A 12,045-nucleotide genomic window follows, 5' to 3' on the forward strand; every position below is an offset into this window, starting at 1 on the left:
TGCATCTAAAATACCCAATACAAAGAAAAAAGTGACTTAAAATATTTCAATGTCAACTATATAGTGATTGAAGAAAGAAGGTATGGTGCATTCTTGAAAGGGGAATTGGCGATTAATTTTTGCAACAATTCAATGGATAAGGAACACATTTGTAAAGTAGATGTTGGGTGCGCAGATGAGGTAAGGTATCACAGTGAACATAATGGAGTATCCTGCGTGGGCGTAAAACCGCATGTTTCACCGGGTACATGCTTGAAAGGGAAATTGGCAATTAATTTTTTCAACTATTCAATGGATAAGGAACACCACATGTTTCACCGGGTACATGCTTGAAAGGGAAATTGGCAATTAATTTTTTCAACCATTCAATGGATAAGGAACACCGCATGTTTCACCGGGTACATGCTTGAAAGGGAAATTGGCAATTAATTTTTTCAACCATTCAATGGATAAGGAACACGTTTTTAAAGTAGATGTTGGGTGAGCAGATTACGTAAGGCATCACAGTGAACATGTTGGAGAAACCAACAAAAATAGAGTATCCTGCGTGGGCGTAAAACCTCTATATAAACTGAACGTTAGTGAAGAGCTCCACCGTATAGATTTTGATTCGTAAAATTTCATTTGTCCATAGGGGTAGCAGCAATGGATTTAATATCTGTCTTACCGTCGGCTTCCAAATCGTGTGTGTCCCTGCACAAAGCCTTGCGTAGTTCTACTCATAAGCTTAAGCCTTTCTGCAAAACAATCCGGATTCTTGGAATGCCGAGGCGATGGAAATTTGCCAGGCCGTCCATGAGTCTGAGTACCGTACTTGCATCTGATGATGATATACAAAGACGCACGGGCCGTTATCATTCCAACCTCTGGAACGATGATGTCATACAGTTTATGTCAACGCCTTATGGGGTAATTCGCTTTATATCTCTGCTACTTGTGCATAATATTTTGATCCTTAATTAGAATACATACAATAATCTCCTCCGATTTACATATGCTTAGGAACTCGTTTACCGTGAACGTGCTGAGAGACTGATTGATGAAGTAAGGAACATATTCAGTTCGATGTCATTGGAAGATGGAGAATTCAATGATCTGATCATTCAACGCCTTTGGATGGTCGATAACGTTGAACGTTTGGGGATCGATAGGCATTTCAAAAATGAGATCAAATCAGCGCTTGATTATGTTTACAGGTCATTCACTGTAAACTTTATTTATTTATTTATTTTTTAAAGCTAGTAAATTATATTAATGGTGTTAGAGATTTTCAAAATAACACTGTATTGCCCGTTACTAAACTGAACATACTGTACTGCACTGCACTGAACTGAACATGATGTTTGGAGTGCAGTTACTGGAGCGAAAAAGGCATTGGATGTGGGACAAATTGTATTATTACTGATCTCAATTCAACTGCCTTGGGCTTTCGAACTCTTCGATTACACGGATACCCTGTTTCTGCAGGTATTTACTCACGTCGCATTGGAAATATTGTGATCTTGTAACATTAATTTTAACGTTTTTGGAAAATAGTTTCGATAAATCATTGTTTTTACGGATTAATTTCAAGTAATGGTTTATCTTAGTGAACATTAATAATCATTCACTTTTTATTGAACGTCCATAACTAATTTTATTTTATTTTTATTTCAGAGGTTTTGAAACATTTCAGAAACCAAATTGGGCAGTTTGTATCATGTCCCAGTGAGACAGAGGAAGAGATAAGAAGCATGGTCAATTTATATCGGGCTTCCCTCATTGCCTTTCCCGGTGAGAAAGTTATGGAAGAGGAAACTTTGCAAAAGATTCCGGACTGCAGTCTTTCACGAGAGGTGATCACTATTATTAATATTATATGCCTGCTCATTCATTCACACATGAGACCACTGTTGTTTGTTTCGTTATATCTTTTACTGTTTCAATTTGCAGATAGGGTACGTTTTGGAACATGGTTGGCACACAAATTTGCCGCGATTCGAAGCAAGGGATTACATCGACGTCTTCGGACAGGACACTGAGAATAATATGTATGGGTAGTTGATTGTTTGATAATGTTTTATAAATTTTTTATTATTTTATTTTGTTCAAAGTATGGTTTCATTAGGATCAAGTTTTAAAAAATTATAAAAGAATTTTTTTGCTTTTTCTATTTATTACTATATTATAAAAATAAAAAATTTATTTGTTTTGTATCACTTTTATATTATTATTTTAGATTTATTTTAATTTTAATTTTCGATTTATCAAGAATTTAGAGGATCAAAATTGGGATTGAAATGGATTAAATCTCTTTTTACTTTAAAATAGGTTTACTGTAAAATATTTGACTTTCAAGATTAAAATAGATCAAAGTTAGTTCAAAATTTTTAATAATTAATATTATTTTTATTTTTTAATTGTATTTTATTATTATTTTTATTGTTATCAAATTTAATCCAACAAAAATATTTACATAACATAACCTTATAACATCTTTTTGATACATCTTATTTTAAAATATGATAAAGACGATTTTCATTCATATTTTTTTTTAATGAAAATAAAATAAATAAATATTTTAATATTGATGTTATTTATTTTAATATTGATGTTCAATATATCTGTTTGAATATGTAATTGAGAAGATATATAAATAAAAAGGAGATTAAAAATTAAAAGACTAGAGATAGGATTCCTGTGATCCTTAATATGTAAAACAAACTTGTAAAACATTTTCTTCTTTTGGCTTTGGGTTTTTAACAATTCAGTGTGGATGTTCAGGGAGTCAAATAGGAAGACGGAGAAACTCTTAGAACTTGCGAAACTGGAGTTCAACATCTTTCAATCCATGCAGAAGACAGAGTTAGAGTCCCTCTTGAGGTGATGCGAAATGTGTGGATGAATATCTTCCTTACAATGGAAAAGAAGAAATGGTTTTAGTAGTCCAATAAAGTAAAATCCGTGAAATTTGCATGTGTAGATGGTGGAATGATTCAGGTTCACCTCAGATTACCTTCACTCGACATCGCCACGTGGAATACTACACTTTGGCTTCCTGCATCGCGTTTGAACCCCAACATTCTGGATTCAGACTCGGCTTTGCGAAAACGTGTCATATTATCACTGTTCTCGACGATATGTACGACCTCTTCGGAACCATTGATGAGGTCAAACTTTTCACAGCCGCAATTAAGAGGTGGTGATGATGAATCCAAAGAATTTTAGAAGAATATTTGATTGCTTCTGCATTCACCCACTTGACCAATATTTGTGTGTATAATGACCAGATGGGATCCGTCCGCCACAGATTGCCTTCCACAATATATGAAAGGAATTTACATGATGGTTTACAACACCGTAAATGAAATGTCTGCGGAGGCACAGAAGGCTCAAGGCCGAGACACTCTCAACTATGCTCGACAGGCTGTATGGCCGAATACATTTATTTCCGACCCGAAACAAACATTTCTTTATGGATCGCCCTCGTATTTCAGTCGGTAGTTATTACTGAATTTGCGTGTGTGCAGTGGGAGGATTTTCTTGATTCGTATGTGCAAGAAGCAAAGTGGATCGCCACTGGTTATCTGCCAACGTTCGAGGGATACTTGGAGAACGCGAAAGTTAGCTCTGGTCATCGCGTAGCGGCATTGCAACCCATGCTGACTATGGACATCCCCTTTCCTCCTCACATCCTCAAGGAAGTTGACTTTCCATCCTGTTGGGGCATTTTGATGGGGAAAATACCAAAAACCAAATAAACAAACACAAATAGGCAATGCTCTGTTTCTACCCTTCCAGGATCTTTGGTGCACAGACAACAAAAAAAAATTCACAAAGAGACAGAGTATTTCACCACCATAAGAACATTCTATTCATTAAAACCTGATGCAAAGATTTACCACTGTAAAATCCTTTTTATATTCACTGGTGTGAAAAACAACTTACTGCTGTAATAAAAAGATTTACATAAGTTTACTGCTGTGAAAAGAAATTTACACAAGCTTACAAAATTCACTGCAACATTTTCTTTATGCACTTCTGTGCAAAAAACCACACATGGTTTTCTTACAACTCCAAAAATTACATCACCTGGTTCTTGTCTTTTTACACACTGCTGTGTGTTTTTCCTTTTACTGCGCCATACATCTTTTACGCTGCTGTGAATATACATATATCTCTCCTCCCGTGTGCCATATACATTCATTAATAAAAGTCAACACTCATAAAATAAAACTTATTACATACGACTTTAAACTTTAATACATGCCGTATATGAAAAATATATATAAAAAACATATAATAAATTGTGCCCATACCCATATTTAAAAAAAAACTTAACTAAAGAGCATATACGCCCATACCCATATTAAAACGAGCCTCACCAAAATCTTCGTACCACCATTAAATTCTTTTACCTACGGCGATCAACCATAAACCTTTTACTCCACGCAAAACATTGAATTGATGTGGGTCCATATGCAGCTCCAGGTGATCAACGGCGGAGGAAAGTGGAGCAGATCCGACGGTGGATAACCATATCGGAAGACCAACAAGTGCTGAAAGTTAACCTCCGAGAAAATGACGTTGCGTTACGTCAGGGCTGAACCACGTGTCAGCTCCAAATTGTATCGGAGCTCCTTCCCGGATTATTCCTTCGTCGGCAAATCGCTCCGAGAAAATCCGGTGAACGGTTTCTGGCTTGGTTCACGGTTTCTGGTGGTCTGCGTTGAAATTAGATTTCAACACTCCCCTTTAATTTCAACAGCTGGGCATTCAGTCATACCCAGACACTTTCTCAAAAATTCAAAGCTTTTCTGATCCAATGGCTTTGTCAAGATGTCTGCTACCTGTTCTTGAGTCCTGCAATGTTCTAGGACAATTTCTCCATTGTTCACCAATTCTCTGATGTAGTGAAACCTGGTATCAATGTGTTTCGTTCTCTTATGAAACACTGAATTCTTTGACAATGCAATAGCTGAGCTATTGTCACAAAAAATCACTGTCGCTTTTGCCTGCTCTTGGCCTAAGCTTCTCAACATTCTTCTCATCCACACTGCTTGACATGCTGCTGCTGTAGCTGCCACATATTCAGCCTCTGCTGTAGACAATGCTACAATGGACTGCTTCTTAGAAGCCCATGAAATGGCTCCTGAACCCATATTAAAAACATAACCGGAAGTGCTCTTCCGATCATCTACACTTCCAGCCCAATCACTGTCAGTGTATCCAATCAAATCTGAATGTTCTGAGGCATGATATAAAATTCCAAACATTTTGGTGCCTTTGACATACCTCAAAATTCTCTTTGCTGCCTGCCAATGTGCCTCCTTTGGCCTCTCCATGAACCTGGAAATTAAACTAACAGCATACATTAAATCAGGCCTAGTTGCTGTTAAATACATAAGGCTGCCCACAATGCTTTTATACAAACTAGGATCAAAATCCTTGCTGCTGTCCTCTCTGCTGAGCTTTAATCCCATCACTGTGGGAGTGATTGCTGCCTTGCATTCTTCCATCTTAAATCTGCTCAAAATTTGATTTACATATCTTGCTTGAGATATAAAAATTCCTTTTTCATTTTGATCTACTTCTATGCCTAAGAAGTATCTCAAGAAACCCATGTCAGTCATTTCAAATTCATCCTTCATGACCGATTTAAAATTCTTAATGAGCTGATCATCATTACCTGTGAAAATCACATCATCAACATACAAAACAACAATTAAAATTTTACCATCCTTTTCCTTGATGTAGACTGTGGGTTCTCCTTCACATTTGTCAAATTCATTATCCAATAGATATGAATCTATCCTGCTGTACCATGCTCTTGGCGCTTGCTTCAGCCCATAAAGAGCTTTCTTCAATTTGCACACTTTGTGCTCTTCACCTTTCTTCTCATACCCGAGAGGCTGTTCCACATAAACCTCTTCCATTAACACTCCATTTAGGAATGCTGACTTCACGTCCATTTGGTAGACTTTCCATTTGTTTTGAGCTGCTATGGACAGCACTGCTCTCACGGTTTCCATTCTTGCAACCGGGGCGAAAGTCTCCTCATAATCTCTCCCATACTGCTGCTTGTACCCCTTGACAACCAGCCTTGCTTTATGCCTTTCAATCTTGCCTTCAGCATTGCTCTTGGTCTTGTAGACCCATTTCACACCAATGACTTCTTTGCCTTTTGGTAACTCAACCAAATCCCATGTTTTGTTTCTCTCTATGGCATTCATTTCTTCATCCATAGCTTCTATCCATTTCCTATCTTTAATAGCTTCTTCAAAATGAATAGGATCATCAACATGACAATACAAGGCAAATAAGGAATTCATTCCTTCTTCATAAATTTCACTTAGATTTCTAAACTTCTTACCTCGTTCACTTGGTGTGCAAGTGCTTGAAGATGCACTTGAATTTCCTCCTTGTGGTGTGCTTGGAGAAGCACTCTCATTGATCCTCAATGGTGTCCCTTGCTGTCCTTGTGTTGGCGCTGCTGTTTGGGGATGTATTTCAGCCACCTCCTCTTCATCTTCATCATGAGACAAACAGTTCTTGACATTCACTGTTTTCTCTATGCTTCCATCCCAAGCTTCTTCCTCAATGAATTGAACATCCCTGCTGACAAAGAACTTCTTGGTAGATGGAATGTACAGCCTGTAGGCTTTGGATTCATCACTGTATCCAATGAAGATGCATTTCTCCCCTTTGCTGTCCAACTTCCTCCTTAGCTGATCTGGTATGTGTGCATAGGCCACACACCCAAAAACTCTCATGTGGGTGACTCCTTGCTTTCTCCCACTCCATGCCTCTTCCAGCACTTTGTTCATCACTGCTTTTGTAGGACACCTGTTCAAAATATACACTGCACAATTTACAGCTTCAGCCCAATAATCATTTAGCAAATGCTTTGCCTTCAACATGCTCCTCGCCATATCCATGATGGTCCTGTTCTTCCTTTCAGCAACTCCATTTTGCTGCGGAGTGTACCTTGCTGTAAACTGTTTGTGAATTCCATTTTCTCTACAAAATCTTAGGAATTCCTCGGAGATATACTCACCTCCTCTATCAGTTCTCAAAACTTTTATATGCAGCCCGCTTTGGTTTTCAACAAATGCCTTGAAGTTTTGGAATTTCTCAAACACTTCACTTTTGTTTTTAAGGAAATATATCCAAGTCTTTCTTGTACAGTCATCAATGAATGTTAAGAAATATAGGCTGCCAGCTAATGATGGAGCTTGCATTGGTCCACATAAATCTGAGTGGATGATCTCTAAGGGTGCCTTTGCCCTTATGCTCTTCCCTGATGGAAAACTTTCTCTGTGTTGTTTTCCCAAAATGCAGCCTTCACATAGGCTGTCCGGTTTCTCTATCAATGGTAATCCTTTTACCATTCCTTTTCTGCTCAACAAATTCAGACCTCCAAAATTTAGATGCCCGAATCTCAAGTGCCATAACCAGTTCTCATCCTTTGGCACGCTTTGAAAGGCCTCTTGGGTGACTGCTGCAATTTCATTTTTGTTTTTCAAATCTGCCCTTATCCTGAGAGGGAACATCCTGTTCCTTGTCATTTTTACTTCAGCAATGCATCTTTTGCTGGGTGGTATGTCCATGATGGTGCACACATCATTTACAAAGTAAACATTGTAACCCTTTTGGATAAGCTGTCCAACACTCAATAGGTTACATCTCATTCCGGGGACATAGTAGACATCTGCTATGGTTTTCCTTTCTCCTTGTTTTGTAAATATTTTTACCTCCCCTTTTCCCATAACAGACACTTTACTATCAGTTCCTAGTGTGACCTCTGATTTCAAATTCTGATTTAAGGCTGAAAAGAGGGCTATATTCCCTGTCATATGGTTGCTGCAACCTGAGTCTAAAAACCATATGTCCTCACTATGTGTTTCAGCCATGTTACAAGCTAACAAGACAGTGTTTTGACTGCTGTTTTCTCTTGTAACATTTGCATTTTGTCTACTGTTCATATCATGCTGTTTCTTTCTACAATCACTAGCATAATGTCCATACTTTTTGCAATAATAGCATTGAACATTAGATTTATCATACCTCTGTCCTTGAGCCTGATACTGATCTCTTTGTTGGCTGCTGCCTTGACCTTGGTTCTGATTTGGATTGCTGCCTCTTCCTTGTGCATTTGATGGGTTGTTCCTTCCACCTCTGTTCTGGCTTCTGCCTCTTCCTCTCTTGTTTCCTCTGCCTTGACCTCTTCCTCTTCCAAAGGACATCTGGGTCTTGAAGGCTTGCTCAAGAGATGAGTTTTCATTCCTACTCAACCTCTGCTCATGTGTTATCAGTGATGCATGTAGCTCATCAACTGAATAACTTGAGAGATCCTTTGTCTCTTCGATGGTGGTGACTATGGCATCAAACTTTGAGGGTAAGACCCTCAATATTTTCTCCACAATCCTTCTATCTTCAATGGTTTCTCCATGAGTTCTCATTTGTGTGATTACACCAATCACATGAGTGAAGAATGAGTCAATGTTGTCTGACTCCTTCATGTTCAAGTTCTCAAAATCCTTTCTCAGCAATTGTAGCTTTGCTGTCTTCACTCTCTCCATGCCTTGATAGGCTGTCTTGAGGGTTTGCCATGCTTCATTTGCTGTCTTAGCTGCTGCTAACCTTGGAAACACACTCTGGTCTACTGCTAGATACAACAACATACGGGCTTTCGAATCCTTCTTTCTATTGCTCTTCAGCTGATCTCTCTCTCCCTGAGTTAGTGCATTGAACTCAGTTTCATCTGCTGGTTCTTCAAAACCTTCCTCAACTATTTCCCATAAGTCTTGAGAGGCAAACAGGGCTGTCATGGTTATTGCCCAGTAGTCATACTTCTTCCCATTAAACTGTGGGAGCTGGGTGTTAAACAAACCCATACCAGTGCTTGTGCTGGCCATTCCTTGTATTCTGATCTATGCCTCTAAATCCTTGACTGTGTGTTTAAAGCAAATCACTGCTTCTTCAGCAACACAAAAAAAACTTTTTGGAATACCTGAATCTTTTGTTGACTGTCTTCTGTCTGCCTGAGAAGTTTTGCTGCAGCTACAAACCTTCTCCCTTCAGCTTCTTTGTCACCTTCAAAGAGCCTAAGCCTACTCTGATACCACTGTTGGGGCATTTTGATGGGGAAAATACCAAAAACCAAATAAACAAACACACAGAGGCAATGCTCTGTTTCTACCCTTCCAGGATCTTTTGTGCACAGACAACAAAAAAAAATTCACAGAGAGACAGAGTATTTCACCACCATAAGAACATTCTATTCATTAAAACCTGATGCAAAGATTTACCACTGTAAAATCCTTTTTATATTCACTGGTGTGAAAAAAAACTTACTGCTGTAATAAAAAGATTTACATAAGTTTACTGCTGTGAAAAGAAATTTACACAGGCTTACAAAATTCACTGCAACATTTTCTTTATGCACTTCTGTGCAAAAAACCACACATGGTTTTCTTACAACTCCAAAAATTACATCACCTGGTTCTTGTCTTTTTACACACTGCTGTGTGTTTTTCCTTTTACTGCGCCATACATCTTTTACGCTGCTGTGAATATACATATATCTCTCCTCCCGTGTGCCATATACATTCATTAATAAAAGTCAACACTCATAAAATAAAACTTATTACATACGACTTTAAACTTTAATACATGCCGTATATGAAAAATATATATAAAAAAAACATATAATAAATTGTGCCTATACCCATATTTAAAAAAAAACTTAACTAAAGAGCATATACGCCCATACCCATATTAAAACGAGCCTCACCAAAATCTTCGTACCACCATTAAATTCTTTTACCTACGGCGGTCAACCATAAACCTTTTACTCCACGCAAAACATTGAATTGATGTGGGTCCGTATGCAGCTCCAGGTGATCAACGGCGGAGGAAAGTGGAGCAGATCCGACGGTGGATAACCATATCGGAAGACCAACAAGTGCTGAAAGTTAACCTCCGAGAAAATGACGTTGCGTTACGTCAGGGCTGAACCACGTGTCAGCTCCAAATTGTATCGGAGCTCCTTCCCGGATTATTCCTTCGTCGGCAAATCGCTCCGAGAAAATCCGGTGAACGGTTTCTGGCTTGGTTCACGGTTTCTGGTGGTCTGCGTTGAAATTAGATTTCAACACATCCAACCTCAATGACTTGGCAGGTGCCATACTTCGATTATGAGGTGATACTCGATGTTATCAGGTAACGTAGGTAACGTGGTATTTTGATGTGATCATAAATTTAATTTTGAGAATATTTTGAAATTTGATAGATCAGAATCAAGTTTAATGATTTGGTAGGTATTATTTTTAGATTAAAAGTGATAAGTGAAATTATTAAGTAATGTGGTTGTTAAATATTACAGGGTAAAATAATTGTTTAATGATTTTATTAAGTAATGTGGTTGTTAAATATTACTAGATAAAATAGTCGTTATATATTTTAATAATAAATTTTGAAATTTGATAAATTAAATAAAGCTGAAATTAAACTTAATTATTTTAATATTTAGGATAAATTAGCCAAAGTCCAACCTTTTTCCGCCCTTCTTCTGCCCATGAATTTCCAGAAAATTTAAAACAATTACCATAAATCTTTATTAAACGCTACAGTTAATTTTTGTTTTGGTTTTAAACTGTGTAGTAATTGTATGGGCATGGTGATCACAGGAGGACAGGGCTCGTGGAGAAGAAGCCTCGTGTATATCTTGTTATATGAAAGACAATCCTGGAGCAACAGAGGAAGATGCTCTTAATCATCTCAACGTCATGATCAGTGGCGTAATTAAAGAATTAAATTGGGAGCTTCTCAAACCCGAGAGCAGTGTGCCCATTTCTTCCAAGAAAATTAATTTTGACATTACCAGAGCTTTCCATTACGGTAACAAATACCGAGATGGCTACAGCGTTTCCAGCGTTGAAACAAAGAGTTTGGTGATGAGAACCCTCCTTGAACCTGTGCCTTTATAACCAAATCTAGAATTTACAAGAAGTTGATACTCTGTTTAGGTTAGCTAACTTAGGTCTATGATTTTACTGTTCAAGCTATGTTGTGGGTAAGATATCATATTACTGTTAAAAGTTGTAAATTTTAACACAGCTGCATGTATCTCAGTGGTTATTGTTTCCCATAACCTTCTCCCAGATTTACAGTATTGATATGCAGGTGATTATATAAAACTGTGTCATTATTGTTGGAAATTTCTGTTCATTTCAAACATAACAAAGAAAATAACACAGAGAACAACACTCTAGTTTTCTACAGGATCTTTATTATAAAACAATAATAAAAACTGTTACAGAATTTGTCTTCCTCAACATCTGAGGGATTTACAATAGGAACTTCGGTTCCTGATTCTCAGAAAATTAAATCTTCAGCACTGCTGTGCGTTGCAAGAAAAAAAAACTTCTTGGCTAATGCTCTCTCGCTCTACACGTCTCTGCTCTTTGCATTTGTTTTATATTGAACAACACAAAATATCTTCAAAATACGTGTTGCTTTTCCCTACTTCCGTGAAATAAAAAAATAGTAAAATTTATGATTTCACCTACATTTACCAACCCTAGTAAATATCATTTATTACACGCGTTAAAATATCTTGCTGGAAATTTAATGCATGACTTATCACACCATCGCATCGCAAAAGGAGAAAAGATTTTCCACCGCCTCTATCACCTTTAAATCATGCGATTTGCGATCATGCGATCTGCGATCATATCGCAAATATCGCATCGCAGAAAATAGAGACATGCAACGAAGGGTGATGAGGGGAAGTACGATATGCGATCACATCGCATCGCACGGAAAGTCCATCACTGTTCAGCTCGCGGCAGTATAAAATTATCGTTCCAACACTCCCCCTTAATTTTAACTATTGTGTTTGTTTTGCATACCCAGGCATTTCCTGAAATGATCAAAGCTTTTCTTTGCCAATGGTTTTGTCAAGATATCAGCTAGCTGTTCTTCTGTACTGCAGTGCTGTAGAACAATTTCACCATTGTTAACTAATTCACGTATGAAGTGAAATTTGGTGTCTATGTGTTT

The 12,045-nt window shown here is 37.6% G+C and overlaps 1 protein-coding gene and 1 long non-coding RNA gene across 2 annotated transcripts; both read left to right on the plus strand.

The window, feature by feature from the left end:
• Positions 1 to 599: 599 nt before the first annotated feature.
• Positions 600 to 3,837, plus strand: LOC149217968 ((-)-alpha-pinene synthase 1, chloroplastic-like). Its single transcript, XM_089382325.1, has 9 exons — positions 600 to 909; positions 1,003 to 1,196; positions 1,355 to 1,467; positions 1,657 to 1,835; positions 1,933 to 2,030; positions 2,764 to 2,862; positions 2,963 to 3,178; positions 3,270 to 3,408; positions 3,510 to 3,837. Exons 1-9 carry the CDS (start codon positions 646 to 648, stop codon positions 3,738 to 3,740), a joined length of 1,533 nt encoding a protein of 510 aa, XP_089238451.1. The 5' UTR covers positions 600 to 645; the 3' UTR covers positions 3,741 to 3,837.
• Positions 3,838 to 10,138: 6,301 nt separating this feature from the next.
• On the plus strand, positions 10,139 to 11,134 carry LOC149217969 (uncharacterized). The gene is made up of 2 exons (XR_016248600.1): positions 10,139 to 10,203; positions 10,671 to 11,134. It is a non-coding gene; the product is annotated as an uncharacterized LOC149217969 (long non-coding RNA).
• The last annotated feature ends 911 nt before the right edge of the window (positions 11,135 to 12,045 follow it).

This window comes from Pinus tabuliformis, chromosome Q (assembly GCF_031772625.1).
Source record: "Pinus tabuliformis cultivar Carrire ecotype Pingquan chromosome Q, CPIR1, whole genome shotgun sequence".
In the NCBI taxonomy this organism is placed as follows: Eukaryota; Viridiplantae; Streptophyta; class Pinopsida; order Pinales; family Pinaceae; genus Pinus; species Pinus tabuliformis.